This window comes from Paramisgurnus dabryanus, chromosome 5, assembly GCF_030506205.2.
Source record: "Paramisgurnus dabryanus chromosome 5, PD_genome_1.1, whole genome shotgun sequence".
Classification (NCBI taxonomy): Eukaryota; Metazoa; Chordata; class Actinopteri; order Cypriniformes; family Cobitidae; genus Paramisgurnus; species Paramisgurnus dabryanus.
This window is the reverse complement of record NC_133341.1, coordinates 39392365-39415832: the sequence shown is the minus strand read 5'-3', so window position 1 is coordinate 39415832 and position 23468 is coordinate 39392365. Positions and strand designations below refer to the sequence as shown.

General features: G+C 37.7%; 1 protein-coding gene across 1 annotated transcript; it reads right to left on the bottom strand.

Annotated features, from left to right (window-relative positions):
- Window positions 1-23174, bottom strand: mamdc2a (MAM domain containing 2a). Its single transcript, XM_065284646.1, has 14 exons — window positions 23035-23174; window positions 22746-22865; window positions 17165-17415; window positions 15169-15253; window positions 13307-13444; window positions 12915-13171; window positions 11735-11828; window positions 6589-6735; window positions 5551-5816; window positions 3867-3963; window positions 1147-1302; window positions 802-1055; window positions 629-713; window positions 1-462 (listed from the first exon to the last, which is right to left on the bottom strand). Exons 1-14 carry the CDS (start codon window positions 23063-23065, stop codon window positions 401-403), a joined length of 2043 nt encoding a protein of 680 aa, XP_065140718.1. The 5' UTR covers window positions 23066-23174; the 3' UTR covers window positions 1-400.
- Between the last annotated feature and the right edge of the window lie 294 nt (window positions 23175-23468).

Sequence of the window (23468 nt, the reverse complement as noted above, 5' to 3'; positions counted from 1 at the left end):
TATAGCTGCTGTTGTATTTCTGAAAGTCCTGATGGGCTTTTTCTAATACAGAATATGCAATTAAAGAAAAAAATTACACAGACTTTTTAATTAAAACAAAAATTGTTATTACACAATGTTACACAATGAGTGAGAATGTATACAACTAATAACCTGTAAATAATGAGCTAAGAAAAACATTTGCATCAGCAAATAGATTGTCAAAAATGAATACCTAGCAGCATGCTGGGTAATGTCAACAACACACACACAAAAAATACACAAAAACAAGCTATTTCCAACAAAACCCAAAAATATCACCCAAAGACATTGTACCATCCACCGTAAAAACTTAAATCTAGGAAACAAATGTTCTCCCCTGCAGTCATAAACGTCACAAAAATAAAAACAAATTTCATACTCAGTACTCAATCTCATTAAAGTTTTCAGAGAATCCTGAGTATTGAATGTTGTCTCCAAAATCTAAAGAAAAAGAAAGGCACATAAATTATGTAGATGTGATCAGTCGAGACTACAGTGTACATAAGAAGGCATTTATATACCCATTTATTCAATGCAAGAAAGTGCACCGTGTATTGGATTGTAGCAACACCGTTTCGTTGTTTACCTAAAAGTTTTGTTCGCTCACCTTTGCAAGGTCCATTTTTAAAGACAATATCATCAATAGCGATGTCACTTCTTAATGACGGTCCTCGGATAGCTTCAAATATGACCTGCAACCAAATTAGGCATTAAAGCTTTGCCGAAACAAAGTGATGTCCATAGTGATCATGCATGTGTTGTGTACTGTATATGTCTAACCCAATGTCTCCTGTAACATTCATAATCTACTGTGGCCTTCATCCAGGACACGCTTTGCTCTCCTCGTCTCAACCACAGCGTTCGCTCCTTGTAACCCTCATGGAGCAGCACTTTTAGGGTCCCTGTGCCCGAGCCGTACATGTGATAGAAAAAGGTCAGACACTGAGGTCCGAATGAACCCCTGAGCTCAGTTGACATCAGTCGAGCCGACTGACCGGCTATCATGTGAGACGCTTCGATGTACATGAAGTTGCCTTGAAATCAGGGGACAAGACTTAGTGGTCTATAAAGCAGCTTTGAGTTAAATTATAATATTTTTTACACCGAGACATAGAGTTGACTCACCTACCCCTAAGGTATGGTCCCCCTTGGGACCTGTATAGGACGTAGGTGTCTGTCCCCTAATTCGTAACCAACGTCCCTTCTTTATTTTGGTTTTCTGGGTGAAGCCACAGTCCCCCGTTTCAAAGTTGCAATGACCAGGAGGTGGCTTCAGTGGTCCTACACAGAGCAAAAAATATATACTGAAATATAAAAAAATATAACAATAATTGAAGGGTAACCTGTTTTGGGATAGTTAAGTTACTCGGCCATACACTGTTTCATGTCTGAAACTATTTCTGTCCACCGAAACCGGCACAGCCCATATAATTTCTATGTTTGTAAAGGCAGATGTTCTTCAATGCTGTGGACGGGGCCTTGCCCATTTTCTAAGCCACATTGTTTTAAAGGAATAGTCCATTTTCTTAAAAGAAAAATCCAGATAATTTACTCACCACCATGTCATCCAAAAATGTTGATGTCTTTCTTTGTTCAGTCGAGAAGAAATTATGTTTTTTGAGGAAAACATTGCAGGATTTTTCTCATTTTAATGGACTTTAATAGACACCAACAGTTTCAAAGGACTATAAACGATCCCAAACAAGGCATAAGGGTCTTATCTAGCGAAACGATTGTCATTTTTGACAATAAAAATAAAAAATATGCACTTTTAAAGCACAACAACTCGTCTAGATCCGGTCGTGATGCGTCAGCGTGACCCCACGCAATACGTCATGACTTCAAGAGGTCACAGAGGACGAACGCGAAACTACGCCCCAGTGTTTACAAGTGTGTTGAAAGAGGACCGTTCCTACGTTGTTGTATGTCAACTGATACTAATGAATGTCTTTGTGTCAGTTTATTGTTTACAATGCTCCGCAAATGTGCGTTTTATATATGTAACACGTGACCTCCCTACGTCACTACGCATTAACGTTAGGTCGTGCTGGACCGGACCTAGACGAAGAGTTGTGGTTTAAGGACGGTTTCACATTTGGTGCGATTGCCTGGTCCGAACCCGAGTTCGATTGCTCCCCCCTCCCCATGCCCCCCATGGACTGTGTTCACATATTATTTTTGCATCCGAACCGCAGTACGCTTGCATCATCAAGCTGCAGCCGGCGCGTTCTCATGTTGCTTGGTAACCGCTGTAAACGAGAAGAGGACAAGAGATGGGCTGGGTCCCAAACCGCATACTTCCATACTATATAGTAGGCGAAAAGCACTACTTCTCGTACTCTTTGCCTACTATATAGTATGGAAGTAGGCGATTTGGGACGCAGCGATGATTTCTGAAAGCCTCCGCAAAAATTGACATCGGCGGACAGCCCGTTGTCATCGAAACGACTTTAGTATGTTTGGGGCAGACAGACGAAAGTGCGTTTCTGTATTATTTCTTTGAAAACAAAACCAAAGGTTTAAAAAAATAAGAACAAAACTCAAGCAAGGATTCTATGCATTTTGTTGTCAAGGTAAGTGCACGCACACAAACACACACGTCTTTTTTGGTGGGATATTCCATATAATACGTAATTAACAGCTGTTCACTTCCGCGATTTGGTACGATTGCGCTCACATTAGCAGCGAACCGATCTGGAGTTCACATGAAACGAACCCCAGACCACCCTTTTTAAGCGGACTCGAGTACGTTTCGCGGGTGCGCACCCGAGTTCGGAAGACAGCGTTCACATCATCCAAATGTACCGAACTCTGATGTCAATCGAACCCGGGTGCGCACCAAAAGTGCTAATGTGAAAACGCCCTGAAAGTGCATAAGTACATGAAAATACTTATTCAATCAAAGCTTACTCTTAAAGCTTTTACTCTATAAACAAATTATTATTAGTTACTCTCCATTAAAGACAGAATTTTCCTAAAATGTTTCTTGCATTTTTCTTGTATTTAGTGTTTAAGAAAAAAAAATTGCTTACCCCATTGGCAGATTTTTTTGCTTGTTTTATGCACAAAATCACTTAAATTTGATATTTTGGTCTAAAAACTAGACTTATTTTCTTGGGTCGTTTTGCTCATCTAGAAGAAGCATCTCAATTTAAGAATATTTAGATATTTTTACTGATAACAAGACAAAAATACTTTTTTTTTTTCATGAAAATCATTTTCGCAGTGCATTATCAGATTTTTATTTTTGCTTGATTTATGCACAAATTCACTTAAATTTGTCTAAAAACTAGACTTATTTTTTAGGTCATTTTGCTCACCAAGAAAATGCATCTTGATATTAAAATGTATAGATATTTTTACTTAAAACAAGACAAAAATACTAAGTAAGAAAATCATCTGAAAAAATCTGCCAATGGGGTGAGCAAAAAAGAATTTTAGTAAATAAAAACTTTTTTCTTAAACACTAAATTCAAGAAAAATTCAAGAAAAATTTGCTTACCCCATTGGCAGATTTTTTTGTCTTGATTTATGCACAAAATCACTTAAATTTGATATTTTTGGTCTATTTTTGGACTTATTTTTACTGAAAACAAGACAAAAATACTAAGAATTTTTTTTCTTGAAAATTTTTTTTTGCAGTGTGTGTTAAACATACATTCTCTGGATTTGCAAATCCTTGGCAACTTTTGGGATAATGTAGGTGCACAACTCTTGTGGCTTTAAACCAAATACTCAGAGGCATGTAATGAATTTTTACATTTATTCACGAACCTTTTTCAAACAAAATGTTCCTAGAGGATGTTTCTCATCAACTCTTTACCCCTATCGAAAGATGCACGTACCTGTAGCAATCCGACAGTCTCCGAGTGTCACGGTGATATCGTCCAGAGAGAGAATTCCACAGTCCCAGAAGTTTCTGCAGATGCTGACAAATACCACCTTAAAGGAAAATGAATGCAACGGTAAGAACACAAAATATGAGCTATTCAGACAGGGATACAGGATAAACATTAATGAAGTTAAAATAAGATCATGACCTTCGTAATAAAGCACAGAACTTTACACTCAACTAACCCTGAGTGTTACGTTTAAGCGCTATTTTAAAAGCAATAATTCATTCATAACCAAAGTTATTTATCAGCTTGTGAGTTCAACTGCCAGAGGTCACACAAATACTATAGAACCTATAAATGCGATGTAAATAACTTTGCATGAAAGCATCCGCCAGATGCATACAGACCTCATTTTAAATTCAAACCTTTTGATTTTCTGGGCTATTTTAAACGTTTTACAACTAAAGAAAAGATATCAATGTTATTTTGGTGTGCTATTCCTGACATACTGCAGCATAAAATTAATTGCTATTCAATTATTCTTGCTAAAAGTCTGAATCCCTGGGCTTACTACAAAAATTCACTTGAAGTCCCTTTAAATATTTCTCAGGGTGACCCAAAGTGCAATAAAAGATTGATGGCAGCTTATCATTTCAAAAAGTCTTCTCAAAACAAAGACGCCTTCAGACTGTTTTTGCTATGATTATATTTGATGATATACAGTAGCACTTATCAAAATGTCCTTCCATCACCCCTAGTCTAAATAATACAAAACCTTCATATTGTTTATGGCCGCTAAACACCACCTCTGTCAAAATTGAGATAATAATATTGACCGAATGCTCTCGGCACGTATTATACGTTCATCAAATACTTTCACTTTAAATCCCCTTAATCCCGGCCTCAGGCCATTCAGAAATAGCTTTGTTGCCAAAATCCATTAATCGCACGTTCGATTTTTCAGCAAAGTCTTCAAAGTGCACAGAAGACAAAATGACTGTGGATCACATTTAAAGGTACATTGTGTAACTTTTAAGAGGCGTATCAGTGGTGTATAAAAGCCTTAAATAATGAACTGTAGTGTTTTATTAATTTAAAATAAGACACTTTATCTACATACACTGCGGGTCTCCTTACATTAAAGTCACTGTCATGTTTCTGCAGTAGCCATAAACGGACAAACTGATCTACGGAGCACGTTTCGTCCCTACGTTGTCTCAGGCGATGACATGTTTGTCCTGTGGTGGCTAACGTATGCGTTTTGAAATTGAGGGGTGAGCTGTTGGTTGAAATTCGCAATCTCACCACTAGATGCCGCCAAAATTAGCACACGCCATCTTTAAACTTGTTTCCATTGTGAGTACTTGGATCTAAAAACAACCCGAATGTGGCAGTCACATGCCCAACAGATTTGGCAAGTTTCTACTATGTTTTGTCCAAAGAAGTTGATTTTTTTAGGAATGCACTTAGAGGGTTTTGCAAAGAAATACAGTCAGACTTGTTAAATAGCAATGAAATGATTAAAGTGACGCTTGTGAAAATAAATCATTTCAATTACTGACTTATAACCTTTTCATTGCCATTTGAGTGTAGTTACTGAACCCAAACATTTAGTTCATTTACAAAAAGCATCTCAGATGCAGAGGGTTTTGCATCTGAACGCTTCATTCATGATCCCTCAGTTGACACTTACCTTTGTAGGCATTGGCTTCATGTAGGTCACCTCCACTTCTGTCCACACATCTCTAGATCTCTCAGATACACTCCAGATTTTCTCCTGAGCTATGTTGTTTTCCTCATAGATGTAGAGAGCGAGAGCGTTATCTATTTTCGTGAAGCCGTGCAGGGCATAGTAAAACCTGAGGCAGTATTTGTGGTTCCCCGGTAGGTAGGGTCCAAAAAGATGACCCACGTACTCTAGACGAGGGCTGAAGCGAGTGTTGGCCATGAGGAAAGACCCTGCAGATGTAACCCATAGATTAGAGATGAAACAATTTTACATTCCTATTACAATCATTATGTTATTGAAACGATATCTCAATACATCAAAGATGATTTTGTATGATAATTTAAAGTTTATCTCTTTTAATTTATTATGAATACTATGAACAATGTGAAAATTAAATATGCATGTTATATGCTAATTAGATTGTATAATGTGGTACTTTAAAGAGTTTAAGGAAACTTTATTATTGCAAAAAAAAAAAAAACATATATGAGGAACCTTTTGCGAGGGAACCCTCTTTTTACAATATATAGAAATTATATAATCATATATTTTTTGCATGAAGAAACATTAAACATTGTTTCCAAACTTAATTTTATACTAGTAGACTTTTACAATTCAATTACTTAGTTTTTTCCTCTAAAATGTTCTGGAGACCCCCTTGGACCTTCTGGCGGACCCTTCTGGGACCCCAGTTTAAAGACCCCTGGCCTAAAACACTGTACACACAATCTTAAAAAGAAAGGTGCTTCACGGTGCTATAGAAGAACCTTTTCTGTCTAAATGGTTCTTTAACGCATCTGAAGAACCTTTCTGCCTCACAAAAGGTTCATTTAAGGTCATAAAAGGTTCTTTAGATTATAAAAGAAATGGTTCTTTGAAGAACCTTTGACTAAATGGTTCTTCAAGGAACCAAAACGGTTCTTCTAGGCTTCACTGTGAGCAAGCTGCATTTAGATCAAGATAAACATTTAAAGAAATATTTGAAGAACGTCTCATCCACACCAGTGCCTGTAGTGTGATCTCCCATGCGGTAAACGTTTGGTTTAATAGAGACTCTGTTCCACACTGAACCTCCCGCCTGCTCCTGGTAATACTGACAGAGGTCTTCTTCAAAGTCACAGTTGGCAATAGATGGGTCAAACGGTGGCTCTGAAACATAAATCACACCAAACCACCTTGCCAAATGAAAAACTCCTACTGAACATCTATTTAAACTGCTGACTAAAAGGAAACATTTCAGTGTGTTTTTTTATAATAAGATGACAAGAAAATGTCCTGTTATGCAGCAATATTAAAGCCACCTTTTTTATTTGACAAATATTAGATAAAAAATACAATGAATGATTACAGGGATGTGCACAGACAATTTGTGAGGCCAGGGACTTCTTATTCTTATTTAATTATTTATTTTTAAAATGAAAAATATTTTAATTCCCTTACACAATTTTTCATACTCATACAAAATTTCTGTGCCGATATTCAATTACCGAATAACTATATAGATACTGCCAATAGATACTGATGTTTTGCTTTTACTCATTGTTTTGAATTGAAAGTATTATGTCTTTAAATCGTAAAATCCAGGGAATACAAACTGCAATTCTGTCATCATTGTTACAAAAAAATCACACCTTGGGCCCTATCTTGCACCCAGCGCAATTGACTTTGTCAGTGACGCATGTATCATTCCTATTTTGCAGGGTTTTTCCCTCCACAGACGCACGTCGGCAAACTAGGGAATGAACTTGCGCTCCCTGGGCGGTTCAGCGCAAAAAAGGAGGCGTGTTCCGGCGCAAACCATCCCTGATGCTATTTTGCAGTTTCAAAAAACAATTGCGCCACTGACCAAAAAAAACTAGTCTAAAGTCAGTGGCACATTGAGCGTTGTTCATTATGCTATTTTAAGGGCGCATGCTTGACCATAATGTATAGCGTGCACAACGCGCATACACTTTGCTTATCTTATCTTCACAGATTATTTTTGCAAATCATAAATTGTTACAATAAAAAAATATTAACACATGACTGCGTTTCTTGGGTCCGATTTCAAAGCCCCCAAACCCTTTCAGCGGTGAGGGTGGACGCAGCAATGTCCTCTGCTGGCGTCAGGTCCTGAGGCAGATCCACCTCCCGTTACACGGCGTGCCCGATTTATGCTGGCAAGCTTGGGATTCCCCCGTCTCCTGACATCATTGTAGCGCTTGGCGCAACGTCCTGGGGATGCCAGCTGATGAGACAATTGTGGCTATTTCCTCCCACGCCTGTTTAACGGACGCTGATTTGGGCGGGTTTCTCCCATCCCCATACAAAACAACTTCTCTGTCTTTGACTGCTCTTACAAGAACGTCGATCTCCTCGGCTGTGAACCGCTCCTGGCGTGCGCCTGGTAAATCCGTCATAATAATAGCAACCCGTCATGGAACTTGCACCCTTGCGTTTAAAGGGAATGTTGGATAGCGTTCTGATTGGTTTATTTGACGTTACGCCCAAACCACACCTATGAATAATGAACCGACTTCAGACCAACCCCTTATTGATTTGCGCCTGGCGCAAGAGTTATTTCACCCGCCGGGAAAATAGCAACAGCGCCCAAGATCCGCCCACAAAGTCACTTGCGTTTTGCGCTTTGCACTTGCGTTTCAGATCGTTAAAATAGGGCTCATAGTTTTTAAACAATTGGCTAATGTCTGATAGTGGAAAAAATTGCTTTAATCTGCTGCTGCCAATTATAGGTGCATGCCCAATCATATATACTGTATGTGTGTGTGTGTAATATAATATAATATAATGATAATATATATAACAATGGTCAATATAAACAGCTGCAAAGACAGGGCAAGATACTGGGGTTTTATCCCAGATTGCTGTACATACTGGAAAATTTTGTAGACAAAGTGAATATTTTGTTATGTTTCTTCCTAAAGTACAATTAAAAACAGGCATTTGATTCTTATGATCAGATATGCATGATAAGAAACTTTAAAGCACGCAAGAATCTAGACCAAAAAGACATGTCTGTAAAGATTGAACAGATGTCCAGCAGGTTACCTTGAAGTGTAGCCATAAAAACTTGCTATGATTTAGAGCTCGCCGGCACACACACACACACACACACACACACACACACACACACACACACACACACACACAGGTTATGGTTTATTAGATTATGTACAGCTGCAGATAGTATGTTTTGTAATGGATAATGTAGAACCAGCCGGTTGTTAGCGCAGAATAAACCTAGCAGGGTGCAGGACTACTACTGATTCTGCGATAACGATCAGCTACTTGCCACATGAGTTATTATATGAAAAAAAATATTTGACAAATTTTATTATCTGGTTTGGTTGAATCATTTGTTAATAATTAGGCATATTTATATTAAATTTATTTGTAAATATTAATCTGCATTTGTTAAGATGACTCACAGTACCCAGATTTAGCTCCATTCAGACTAGCAGCGACTAGCAGAGCGACGCAATCTCATTGATTTCAATGGAAGCTTGACGACTTCCGGGGCCACGAGCGACAGTGGTCAGTGGCAACTAGATGGGGTTTGTCCACTTGCGCGACAAAGTTGAGAAATTTTTAACTCTTTTGGGAGCGACTACCAATGAGAACAAAGCAGTGGAGTTCACGTCATCCATCTCTCTTCAGTTACTGGAGTGGACGGTACTCATTTGTTTATGACAACATGATTTAAAAACATCTCTTTTAAATGAGACGAGCGACACACAGCGACAAAGTCGCTTATAATGTGAATGTACCTTAAGGCGTTTGTTATCTGGGATTATTACACTGCATTCCAGAATGCTTGATTCTGATTGGCCAGTGCTGACATCCCAAGGTTTTTTTATTCCCTGATAACAAACTGATAACACGGTCTCATTCGGGTACTGCTAGTAGGTATATAAATAATAAATAAATTCAATCTAAAGTATGCATTAAATTAACTCTTTTCCCGCCATCATTTAACTCTTTCACTGCCAGCGTTTTTTTAAAAAGTTGCCAGCCAGCGTTTTTCATGATTTTCACCAAAGTTTAATGCCTTCCAGAAAATGTTCTTCTTTAAATATAAAAAACATACAATATACCAAATGAAAGAACAGACCCTCTGCTTTCAAACAAAAACAAAAAAACGTTTCATCCTACCTTCAGTGGTTCTTTTGTAATCAGCTTTTGAATATGAGTAGGTTTCTGCAAAAACACCACATTTTGAGCAAAAAGCAGAGATAATTCCATTTTTTTGACGGACTTTTCATAGAGATCCCATTCAGAGCGATCTTTAAAACAGACACGGACATGCAGCCGCTTGCCATAGGGCAATACTTCCGGGTTTAAAAAGTTGCAGAAGGTATTAGCGGTATTGCGGAACGACGGAAAATCTCGTCGTTGGCGGGGAAGCGTTTTCTCTTAATTGACGAGATATCTCGTCAATGGCGGCGAAAGAGTTAAAAAAAGTTGCCAGCCAAGCGCCAATTTTTTTTAGGATTTTCAAAAATGTTTAATGCCTTCCAGAAAATGTGTCATTCATGCAATTATATCAAATGAAAGAACAGACCCTCTGCTTTCAAACAAACAAACTGAAAAAAACTTTTTTCTTAATTGACAAAATAACTCGTCAATGGCGGGGAAAGTGTTAATAGTATGCGATTAAATTGACAAATTATTAAACCAAATGCATGTTTGTTTTTTCAGAACTTCGTGCCTTGACTTGGAAAAGTTTTTTCTTCACTAAAGGTTTGCATATGTTACAAATGAGCTTATAAAATATCTGAAATAATGGTTTTGTGTTCAATTATTTACTTATGTGGCGAGAAGCTGTGAAATAAAAGGGAAAATGTTCATCTGTGCACTGTCAGGAAAAATTGTCAAAAAATGGGTTTTCACTATTTTAACAATCTAAGTGCATTGTCGAAAGCGTACGACGCACGGTCTAAAGGGCATGTCCGAATCCACTTTTGCTAATTTAACAATGGAAAAAATGGTTTGTGCGCCCAGCGCACAGTCTAAAAAGTGTTGTTCCTATTTTCGTAATGAGTAATGGGTGTGTTTTGGGCATAACGTGCAATAAATCAATGAGAGTCTCAGCTCTCATCCCCTTTAAAAGCCAGTTGCGCCATGCCGATTCCCTATTTAGATGATGGAATTTGTAAACTAAAAACCTAAACAAAGGAAGAAGAGCACCAGTTTAAGATTGATGTAAAAAACAGCGTTGTTTTCATTTGTATTGAAATTGTAATTTCAATTGAAATTTTTTGGTATTAAAACCTTTAAAAGTTGTAAGAAAAGGGCATGGAAGTAAAATTATCAGGCCTTTAATTGCTGCAAATGTATGAATAGCCTACATAATCAGTGTAATCTCAAAAAATTATTTACCTTTAAAAAAACTTTATTTGTAAAAAAAACAGAAAATAACAAATTTACAAACGTGTGCCAAAACATTTCAGCACTCTGACAGCGCTGTAAGTTTTTTAAAAGCATCGCTTTTACAAGATTACACGGTTCTCATCTCAGCATATCCACAGGTAAAAAGTCATGATATACAATAAATCCGTGGGGTAGCCTTTAAATCGGTCCTCAATTATGTCCAAGAAACTTAATAATAATCTTTTACATTTGAATCCTTTAATGTTTCATATTTAAAATAATGTGTGTGCTGCTGCGCATCCATGTTTGTGATAAGCAGTAATATGTAATAAGTAATAAGTTATTAATATGTGCCTATTAACGGCACACAAAGCTTATTGCGTTGTGTGCCGTTTATAGGCACAAATTACTAACGCGCTCATTAAATAACAAAAACAACATTGCGCAATTGACTTTAGGCGGCGAGTTGAAACTAGCAAAAGGCACTTGAGTCGCGCATTGCGGCGGGTGTATAATAGGGCCCATAATCAGAACACACTGCATTCTTACTAGAGCCCCTAGTGGTGCAGTTCCACAATAAATAATATGGTAAGCAAGTACAGTACTATAAATTTAACATCAAGTATTATATACTTCACAACATAAACCTTTGCACCTAAACAGTTTCTTAACTATATCAGTACCTCAGATGTACATATTGGCACCAAATGTATACATATCTGAACCTAAATGGTCCACATTAGGACCTTTTTAAAGGGTACTATCCTCACATACTCACCTGTCTCTGTGTGGCAAAACTCTGGAGAAAACGAGATGTCATCCAGAGCGACGTAGCCACCACGAGCACTGTTGAACGCCACCTCAAAAACCACCTAGTAAATCAAACAAAACAACTGAAATAAGACACACGAAGTGCCCAAAAAAGGTTAATAAAAAGGCAGAAAATGTTTTATTCATGTTTGGAACTTCTTAAGTTTTGAGATGGCTTGCTTTACATTGCTATGAGGTTCTGTGTGTGGTGTTATTTTTGTATTATTAGCTGGTGAAGATTTACAGACTCTCATTATTTACAGAGCTGGCGGCTCACACTTAAACATGGCAGTCTTAGCATTTCATGTTTATATTATTCCTACAGATGAAAAACAAACACTTTTTCTCTTAGATTATGTTATGATGGGCTGAAAAAGACCAGACTGTGAACTACATTTGGAAATCTTTTAGCAAACTCAGCTCAGAGTTATGTTTACATTTACATAAATGTGCCATGCTGATTAAGTTTTAGCTGGATTATTTCTAGTGCATTTGGTTACGACTGATAATGCTTTCTGTACCAAAAAAAAAAAAACTATGGACTAATGTATTTGGGATATTTAAATATAAAGAATATAAATAAGAGAATATAAATAATAGGACATCATTTTAGGAAAGCTGTCATTCAGAACACACCACCATATGCAAACCTTAGCAAAACAATTTGTGTACAACGCCTATTTTTATTATGCCACAATATCAGTGATGCATGCATTAATCTGCAGATAGATGAATAAATATTTGGAAACAGGTTGCAAGAGTGTTTTCTCTCTCTATCTCTCTGAGAGTTTTTCCATCATCTCTAAAGTGTTATTTACAGCTGTCCTGCATTCCACTATGGCAATATTTACTCATTTATTGGAGAATTTAGATGTGAAATACTCAGTGAAGAGGTTTCATCTACTGAAACAGCAAAGGATGAATTCAATTACTTAATCCATCATAAATATGGAGTGTATACTAAAACATCAACACTTATCTACATGGCAGATGTTTTTATCCAAAGTCAATCTAAACACTTGTAATCCTAATGTGTGTTCCCGGGATCGAACTCATGACCTGTGTGTTGCAAACAGTGCTAGGTTTGTAGATGTTTCTGCCCACATGAAGAAATATACGCACTTAGAGCCAAGTAAAACCAAACTGACCTCTAATGGATGAGGTGCTTTAATATCCACTTGCACTAACTTCCACCGTAACGTTGCGTACACATCAGGTTTCCAGATCTCCTCGTAGTGACCCAGCTGGTCCCTGGTAAAGACGGAAAAGATATTCCCAATGGCTTGGTCCCGCTGATAGTAAAATGACAAGCATCCCGCCAATGGAGTGGTTGTCATTGGAGACACCAGCTTGGCCACCTCTTGGAACCTTTTAGCATAAACGGAGTCCACGTACATGTAATGACCTGGTGGAAAATTAAAACAAAGAAAAGATTCACACAGTTCATTCCTAAGGACAGGAACTTTTGGTCTATTTGGATAGCTTAGGTTACAATGATTTATTTCAGCTTGTGAGTTATTATACATTATTGTAATATTACCTCTCTCGTTGTTCATGGTGTGGTCATTCGGAAGATTTGACTGAGGGTCTCGGGCGACGCTTCCCCCCACATACCAGTTCACATTTGGATTCCATTGATTGCTATAGCCACACAAGTGATGCTCTTCAAAGTTACACTCTGAAATACACAAAGCATTAAACTTACACATGCATCATTTATGCATCTCTCTCTCTCTCTCTCTCTCTCTCTCTCTCTCTCTCTCTCTCTCTCTCTCTCTCTCTCTCTCTCTCTCTCTCTCTCTCTCTCTCTCTCTCTCTCTCTCTCTCTCTCTCTCTCTCTCTCTCTCTCTCTCTCTCTCTCTCTCTCTCTCTCTCTCTCACACCAGGCGCGAAACAGGCGGCAACCGAAAGAGATTTCCATGTTAAGTCAATGCAAATATGCAAATAGGAATCCTGCGACGCGGTATGCGCAAATGGCGCAGTGCGAATGGTGCGGATGGCACGGCGCGGATGCCGCATTCCACGCGAATTGAGCGAATGAAACGCGTGATTTAAAAAAAATCTGAACTTTGGTGGATATTCACACCACGTTAACCAATCAGGAGCTTGCTCTGATAGTGACATGATAACAGGGAGCGAGTGGAGTCGCAGAAGCCCCTCCCATGATGCGAATTTCAGCATGAATGTCTTGAATGACTAGAATTTCATGCGTGGCTTTCACGTGCGAATGAAGCGAGCAAACTCTAACTGTGGGTTCACACCAGACGCATTAGAGGCGACAAAAATGCGTTTCTTTGAGTTTACTCGCTTTATTCCACATTCATGTGGAAATTCGCGTCATGGGAGGGGCTTATATAGCTCAAATTGAGTAAACTTACCAGATTGTTTAACCTCCTCACTCACTTTCTTCCAAATAAGATCCTTTTCATTCCTGTTTCTGTAGAAAGTACGAAGATGTCTTGTATAACGATGTTGAATGTCCTCCATTGTTTTTGTATTTCGGTCTCCGCTCACTTCCTGTAATCATGTCTAGAGCAAGCTCCTGATTGGTTAACGTGGCGCTAATATCCGCCAAAGTTCAGAATCAGTGTCAAGGCTCAAAACACTCAATTCGCGCCACGTCATTCGCACGTACCGCGCCGCAGGATGCCTATTCGCGTCTTTGCATTGACTTCACATGTATATCACTCGCGCTTGCCACCTCTAACGCGGCTGGTGTGAATGCAACATAATGCTACATACACTCCAAACGTGGGGCATCGCGTTACTCGCTCTAGATTACTCGCGGGTTTTAACTTCGTGTCATGCAAATTTTTCGCCAGAGTTGAATATTTTGAACTAGGGCGAAGACGTGTTTGAGGCGAATAGCGTGTGTTTTCACGGCAAACTCACCGCCCATATAGCATCATTCGCATCGTCCCACGCGAGGACGCGTCTGATCGCCTCTTTGCATTGACTTTTTATGTAATCTACTTGCGCAAATCGTTGAACTCGCATCTGGTGTGAACCCACAGTAAATGTTCAAGCGTCCAAACTGCAACAAGATTTTGTCTATTTGAGGTAAAGACGCAACATCTAATGTCATTATTATTCAATGCGCATCAAGATGGTTTTAAATACAGTTGAACATGAAAAGATCTCTTTTCATCTGTTCTCTTCACAAAGTAATACACATATTTTAACGTATATGCTCGTCTTGTAAGTTCTTGAACATGTAAACAAAAACATAATGTATTCATTATTATCATTAAAATATGAAATGACGGATCATAAATATGACAGAATTTTTCACAACCCTGTCCGTCAAAATGACGGAGAATAAAAACGTGTTACGCAAACCGTAGTACAGGTTTTTACCTGGTTATTGTAAGTTCAGTATTAGATTAAAGGACGAGGACTTACCTATACAGAATCCAGGCATAATGTGAATTTCAAAAATAGCAACACTGTTTCCTATTCCTTTGCCGGGAATGCCCTCGAATAATAGCTGAATGGAGAAAAACAAGTTAAAGGAGCAGTGAATCAAATACTCAATTTTAACTTGATAATTTGTTATATAAGAGGTCATCATACTTAAATGAACATCCTGCAAGTTTCAGAACTGAAAACGTCCGTGCTACTGAAATATAACAGTTTTTGGCACCAAGCCAGTAAAACAAGGCATTTTCGGTTGTGGAAGAACCGCGTGGGAACAACACAGAAGCTAAATACTTTAATTCGGAGGCTTGGAACATAACATTAAATGCATGGAAAAAGTTTGCTTTTTAAGAAGTTCCAGCTCGTATGGGGAGTGTTTGTTAACTTTGTGTACACGGATTCATTTGTAAAGAAGTCGATGCTGGATTTGCAGAGAGACTGTAATTAAAAGCACCACTTATATTGGATCTGACAACAATGACACAGCATTATACACAGTAAGACATTTTACTTTATTTCAGTTACTGCATTTCACTATTGCTTTGTTAAAAGAGACTGCTTGAGTTGTCCTGTTGTAACATCCGTTTTAATTTACTAAAAACATTAAACGATTAATAAAGGTACAACACTTAACAATACGACTGTAATTTAAAGGTAGAAATATACAAAAATAGTTATAAGGAAGGATTTATCAGCCGCAGTTTAGATTCTGATGCCCGTTTACTGTGTTGTATACGGTATTTAGGCGAGTTACGTTTGAAAGGTCAAACACTCAACAAAGCTTATTTTTTATCATATAACTGTGGTATTTAACATTACGTGAATGTAAAAGCAACTTCACAAGCACAATCGAAATATACAAAGTTATTGATAAGGATTTATTAGCCGCAGTTTAGATTCTGATGCGCGCTTACTGTGTTGTATACGGTAATTTAGTCACGTTGAGTTTTGTTTCTACTTTACTATACGTATTGTCATTTATGTGTATCATATTTAGCACCCAGAATCTTTTGTGGCTCAAACATATTTGTGTTCGGCTGCTATTTTTATCACATTAATGTTTTTAAAACATTTGCCCACATGTAATGACGGGGAATGAAGCCGTCCAATCATAGCAGTGGGTGTTTACGCCCCTTCAAACGAACCATTTCTCCAGAGAGCCACTAATCCATGTTACAAAATAGCCTATTACTTATTGTTTTTGATGTTTTTGAATGTAAAAACCAAGCGGACATCATAAGTAGACATCAGGCAACAGTATAAAACAATAAAATCGACAAATTCACCGCCCCTTTAATTAAAATCAAAATGTAGTGTAAAAGAGACAAAGCAGTCTTTAAAGATAAATATAAGTTTAAGAAATAGTTTATTTCATAATCTAAAGAACCTTTTATCACTACAAAGAACCTTTTGTGAAACAGAAAAAAGTGCTGTTTTCATGTCTGTACCTTTAAATGCAATGTGCCAACAAACAGGTTTAGAAAAGCTTTTGGGTACAGTTAACCAGTAAATCAGTGGCTGTGGGTGGGGCTTTATTAGTGTGACATCACATTAACAGGAAAATGAAAACAGCATGTCTAATAAACTGCTTTGGTTAAATGTGGATTAAAAAAGAAGGATCAGTGGATTTTTTCATTGTAGGGATGTTGTGTTCACGCATTTCCAACAAATATTTATGTCCAAACTTGTAAACATCTTTAATGGATCCATTTAGTTTCCCGTCATAGCACATATTGCTTGATAGTAAGCAAAGGAAATTGCTATTAGTTTGTTTACATTCGACAAGTATTACACATACTCATGCTGTAGTTCAAGTGTACTGAATGATGAAAACAGCGTATTCACTCTGGTATTTACAAAAATTTCCTTTCTTCGATCAACACCACTCCAACCCTCTTTGATGCTTACAGTTCTCTTGAGCTACTATCACATAAACAATCCTTCTGTTTTCTTTCACTTTTACTTAAAATCAGCCTGATACCTGGTAAGTCCCGGTCATATTGCGGAGGTCCACACTGGCAATGAGCCAACTGTCTGAAGGATTGTTGGTCGTCCAAAGCATGTAGTCAAAGTTCTCGCCCTCGGGCCGTAAGTGGAGCTGAAGAGAACCGGAGCCGGTGATCTGATAGACCATCCGTGCACAGCTCCAGTCGTGAAGCTCCAGATCTGGACTTATTAATACATGCTTCTCTGAACCACCGGCATAGAGAGAGTCCGCTGTAATGAAGCGACCTGAAAGAGAAATCATCATTTCAATACAGGTCGTTTTTTTTAGATCTATGTACACCTGTGTGTTTAACTCTTTCACCGTCAGCATTTTTAAAAAAGAGTTGCCAGCCAGCGCCAGCGTTTTTCATGATTTTCACCAAAGTTTAATGCCTTCCTGAAAATGTTCTTCTTTAAATATATAAACATACAATATACCAAATGAAAGAACAGACCCTCTGCTTTCAAAAAAAAAAAAAAAACGTTTCATCCTACCTTCAGTGGTTCTTTTGTAATCAGCTTTTGAATATGGGTAGGTTTCCGCAAAAACACCAAATTTTGAGCAAAAAGCAGAGATAATTCCATTTTTGTGACAGACTTTTCATAGAGATCCCATTCAGAGCGATCTTTAAAACAGACACGGACATGCAGCAGCTTGCCATAGGGCAATACTTCCGGGTTTAAAACGTTGCGGAAGGGCGCCTAGTGGATAATAGCGGTATTGCGGAAAGACAAAAAATCTCGTCATTGGCAGGGAAGCGTTTTCTCTTGATTGACGAGATATCGTCAATGGCGGGGAAAGAGTTAATATCTCCATTTAGTATATGTACTTTTTTTGCTTTAATGATTTTAATGTCTGATCAATGATTTTTATGATGTCGTTCTGCACTTCAAGGCTATGAGGTCAACTAAACGCTATTGGCTGTTTTAAGATGGGGAGGAGCCACTTAATATATCCGGCCCTAACTTCCTGTTTCAAAGTAAAAAAACATGATTAGTTTAAGAACAAAATAAAAATTTAATACAATTATAAAAAAACAGAAAAAATGTGTTAATGGGGCGGGGTTAGTGGATGCTCCGCCCAAGCCGTCTAGCTGACATCATCAGAGAAGGATCGCAACTACATCAGATTTTGATTAAAGATTATGAGGGCACGTGAATAAAAAAAATAATGACCAACATGGATAAATTGTTTATAATGAACACTGCTATATTCCATTAATAATAAATAAGAACTGTCCATTTTAATTTCATGGGGACTTTAACATCACAATTGTTTAAATCATTTTTCTCCATTATTTTCATTGGCAAGGCTACAACAATGGAGATGGGTTTTCTAAAGACAAATAAATCCAATAATCCATAAACACAAGTATCTGGGTCAAGCTACATCTTAACAGATAAAGTAAATTAAAGGAACGGTGGTCCCTGCTGCACCCCGGTTAACTCGCTGTGTTTAAAAAAATAAACCAGGTGGTATTGATATTAGGATGACAGAAATGTAATCTACACATTCATAAGACACAGAGACTCATGGGAGATTTGAGTGTTCAAGTCCTGGGTCCAGATCCAACATCCATTTCATCTGAATTTATAAAATTAATATTCGTAAATTCACACAATGCTGTACACCTACAAACAATTGGGTTATGTTCAACCCAGCATTGGGTCAAAAAGAGACAACCCCAACCCGTTGTCCAGACAGCAGACGACTCTGGGCCGGATCTGAGCTGAAGTCAGCTGATCCGATGCGGCTCCGTAGTCGTCAGCTGTCTGAATGGGTTGTAATTTATATGCGGGTTGTTTTATAAACATTTTCTGGGGTAATTTACCCCTATGGCTAAGTTTGTCTCTTTCTGACCCAATAACCAAGCATTTTAGAGTGAAATAAAGTTATTTAATATTATGTCAATTATTAAATTAACTGGGTACATTCTAAGTCTGTTTAAAAAGTAATAAACCCATTGAGATGTTGTGAATTGATCTACTTTGTGTGTGCATCAACTTCAACATGATGTAAGAGTGTTTGGCCTCCGCTGGCATTGGTGATCTTTAAACCCTCCAGCTGTTCTCATGGTGAAAATGATTCATTACAGGTGTCAGATGGGGACCACGTCTCCTCCTCTTTTCTCTTTCCATGCCCTCCTGCAAGCAGACGCTAATTTCCTACACTTTGGTTTGGGCCTCGCATCAGGATCTGTCTCATTTATTTAGTCCACAAGCAAATACCGATCCTTAATCTCTTATATGTCAAGCCGAGGCTCATAATCACTTCTGAGCTACAATATGCATTTGCAATGCTAAAGTCATTCTTTTTTTAAGTTGAACCGACCTGTGTGTGTTTTGTACCATGGCGTTGATCACTCATGTGCCTTTTCTATGGAGAATGTGAAAATTAGACATGACATAGCACCGTATGCCAGACTAAACTTTACCAGACACTCACAGTCTCAAAAACAACCCTGACTGAAGTCTACACCAGACCACCGACAAGATCAAAGGTCAACATACAGTTTACAGGACCCTAACTCTTAAGACTAGCATAGAGGTCACAGAAAACACCTAAAGATTATCTTTGTATAAATGTGTTTAAATAAGTACCAGTCAGTGGAGATGGACTTTCCCAACTGAGCTCGGTTCTTCATGATCGACTTTGCAGATTTTCCATTTCGTTTTTCCCTCTGGTTGCTTACTGGGGGGGTTTGTAAAACTGTTTCAGAACAATATGCATTGTGAAATCGAATTAAATTAAAAAGAAATTATGTCATCGATCTCCATTTTTAGTACATGTACTTCATGCCTTGTGTACTTTAACAAAGACGACGATTGTCTCTTTTAACTTAAAAGCTTGGCTTCTGTTTTTACAGACGCCATATTGAGCACTTCCAGCTTGTACGGTTTATTTTTGAATGAATGTCAATGTATCATACATGCATAGCTTTTATTGTCCACATTGCAGATAATAAAGTGATTCTCAATGGTAGATTGTGTTAGCAATGCAAAAGGTTTTGGGTTCAATCCCAGAGAGCATTCGTTCATACTGATAAAATATATCGCTTTGTAATGCACTACAAGTCACTGTGGATGAAAGTGTCTGCCAAATGCATTATAGTATTAGATATTAGGCTGAAGTCTGTGAATGTCTCCTGTGCATCTCCAGATGCATAAAATGATTTCAACAGCTGTCCAAAAATGCAACTTGAAAAGGTTAACAGGTTCGCTTTTGTGGTCTCCAGACTCTTTCTGGGAATGTTGACCCATATTTCCATTCTTTTACTGAATGGCTATTTGATGAATAAATAAAATAAACTACTCTTAAATGATATACTCATTTACTACATTGTAGGCATAATAGCCTTAAAGTGATTATAACCACTATACAGTAGCATTATATAGTGCTCATGTTACTAAGCAATAGCGACCTGCATAATTTGTACTGTAATAAATTGAAGTTAGCAAGCAGTAGCCGTCATTTCACAGTCTAGGTTTATTATAGACCCGATATAGTCTGGATATGAGACTGGATACTTTTAGCCAAAATAACTTGCGATATTCCATCACGTAAGACAGTGTTTTTTAAACTTTTCAGCATGTGCAGGGTGCTTTCCTTCGCGGCACCCCCCAAAGAAAATGCTTAATTTTCTCACCCTCATGTTGATCCAAATCGGTATCAATTTCTTTTTTCTGATGAACACAAAAGAAGATATTTTAATAAATAATGGTAAGCACACAGCTGCTGGTAACCATTGACTTCAATAGTAGGAAAAACAAATACGTTGAAATTCAATGGGAACAAATCTACCATATTTTATGAAGATATCTTCATCATCGTTTATCACAATATTTCCATAGTATTTGTTTATTAAATTATAATAAGTTTATACAGACATCCCAAAATTTGCCATGTTTAAGCCCTGAACCCCTGAAATATTTAAACACAAAATTGTTTCCTGGAAACTGATTACAGACTATTCTGGTTTTGTAACATGGAAACATGCATTTTCTGTAAAGCAGATGAAAAGTTCTAGGAAAATAAATTAGCAGAAACTTCGGGGTTAATTTACACAAAAATAAAAATTCTATCATTATTCCTTTATGTTCAGCGAAAAAAAAAATACATTTATACAGGTATATAACAACTTGAGGGAGAGTAAATGATGACAGAATTTGTATTTTTGGGTGAACTTTCCATTTAAAGGGGACATTTCACAGGACTTTTTTAAGATTTAAAATAAATCTTTGGTGTCCCCAGAGTACATGTGAGTTTTAGCTCAAAATACAGCACAGATAATTTATTATAAAATGTTAAAATTGACACTTTGTAGGTGTGAGCAAAAATGTGTCGTTTTTGGGTGTGTCCTTTAAAATGCAAATGAGCTGATTATGCAAACACTGATCACCATAATTGGGGTTTGTTGAAATTTAAACTCAATTCTGCTATCAATTAATTACTCTCTCCCTGCACTAAATGGCAGTGCCGTGATTGGATAGTGCAGATTAAGGGGCAGTATTATTATAATAAGATCCCCTTCTGACATCACAAGGGAAGCAAAATATCAATGAGCTATTTTTTCATATGCTTGCAGAGAATGATTTACCAAAACTAAATTACTGGGTTGATAGCACTGGGGACCCATTATAGCACTTAAACATGGAAAAAGTCAGATTTTCATGATATGTCCCCTTTAATATTGCTCAAGGATCGACTTGAAATGCTGAATGAATATATTGCAAAAATACGCAAAGGGCTTCACTTTTCTAAACCTATGATGTCTGACTCTATTTGGTTAATGTGTTGTCTAGGAAACCAAACAGAGGCACACATTGGTTGACCGCTCTTGTGTCTATATTTATTGACCTGTGGGAGAAAAACTCAGCACACACGATCCACATCCGAAGACATCTTACCAGACACATGCCCAGTGTATGTTCACAAGGCTATACTTCCTTTAATACACTTCACTTCACAGTCTGTCCAAAAACGCGTCTCCTCTACTTTACACACAACAGCTGAGGCCACCCAGTAGTTCATCACTTACAGTTTTTAGCAGATGCTATTTTTAGAAGACAGCACAAATAAGTTATGATGATAAATGCTAGTTCTTTTTAATTCTGTATTACAGGAGACCATTCAACATGCAACTCTTCGCAGCTGTTTTGTGTCAGAATCAGACTGAAATAGATCAGATAGTTGTGTCATGCACTGCACTCACAGAAGTGCAGATGTGTAACCACTATAAACAGTGTGAGAGAAACTGTGCACACTTTTTTACGAGGTCAGTATAAACAATGCATAACAAAGATAGTACTGCAATGCATGCATGATGTTTCATACTACACCTTATAAATAAATGCATGTTATTGCAATACAATGGTTGCAATTATGCAAAGATATTTTAGCACTGTTCACAATACATTAGGCTTCATTGAAACTGTTATGCAACAATTTTAAAACTCACACTTGCCCAAATTAAACCGCAATGTCTGTCGCCAGCTAAAATCCATGCAACTTGTTGCAAATAAAACATCAGAGAAAGAACCCGATGCAAACCGAGTAAATACTTGGCTTCTCATACCTTCTTCGTTTATGGTCCAGACAGCGTGCGCCGGGTCGGACCTGTAGCCGCAGCTGTTCGTATCAAAACTGCAGGAGCCGCGCAGGAGCTGCGGCTCAGCGCTCACAACCACTGCGACTGCTGATAATATAAATATGAAAACAATATATTTGTATAAAGGAGACATAGGAACCAAAGCGCTCCGAGCAGAAACAAAACCCCACGTTATTAAATGCAACTTTAAAGCATGCACGCAAAGGATGTTGTGTTCATTTATAAATTCATTCACAAGAATAAAGTTTAGACTTACCCAGGAGGATTGAGGGGTGAAGCAAGCTCATGGCAGGAGTTATGGAGGGATGCTGAATGAAAGTGTGAAGCTTCAGTCACGTAGTTTACGTAAGGCAGCGTCATCAGCGCACTGATGTATAAACTCTACAACCCGCTTTTACTTTTCTCGCCAAATTTGAGCAGACAGTGGGAGGAGGGAGAAGCAAGCATGGATTTTCTTAGGTAATGAGTTTTGCTAAATCATTTTTTTGGTCGTGCCAGACAGACGGCTTAAACACTTACAGTTAGTACTCCATTTAATTGAAGAGGTCATTGAATGAGGGATAAAATTCACGTTTAAATTATTAACAATCACGTTTAAATGATTAACAATCAACATGCATTCTTTAAGATAAAAGTCTTTGTCTGGGTTGTTTAAATAGCCTACACATTTTAAAGATAAGCCTTTAAAAT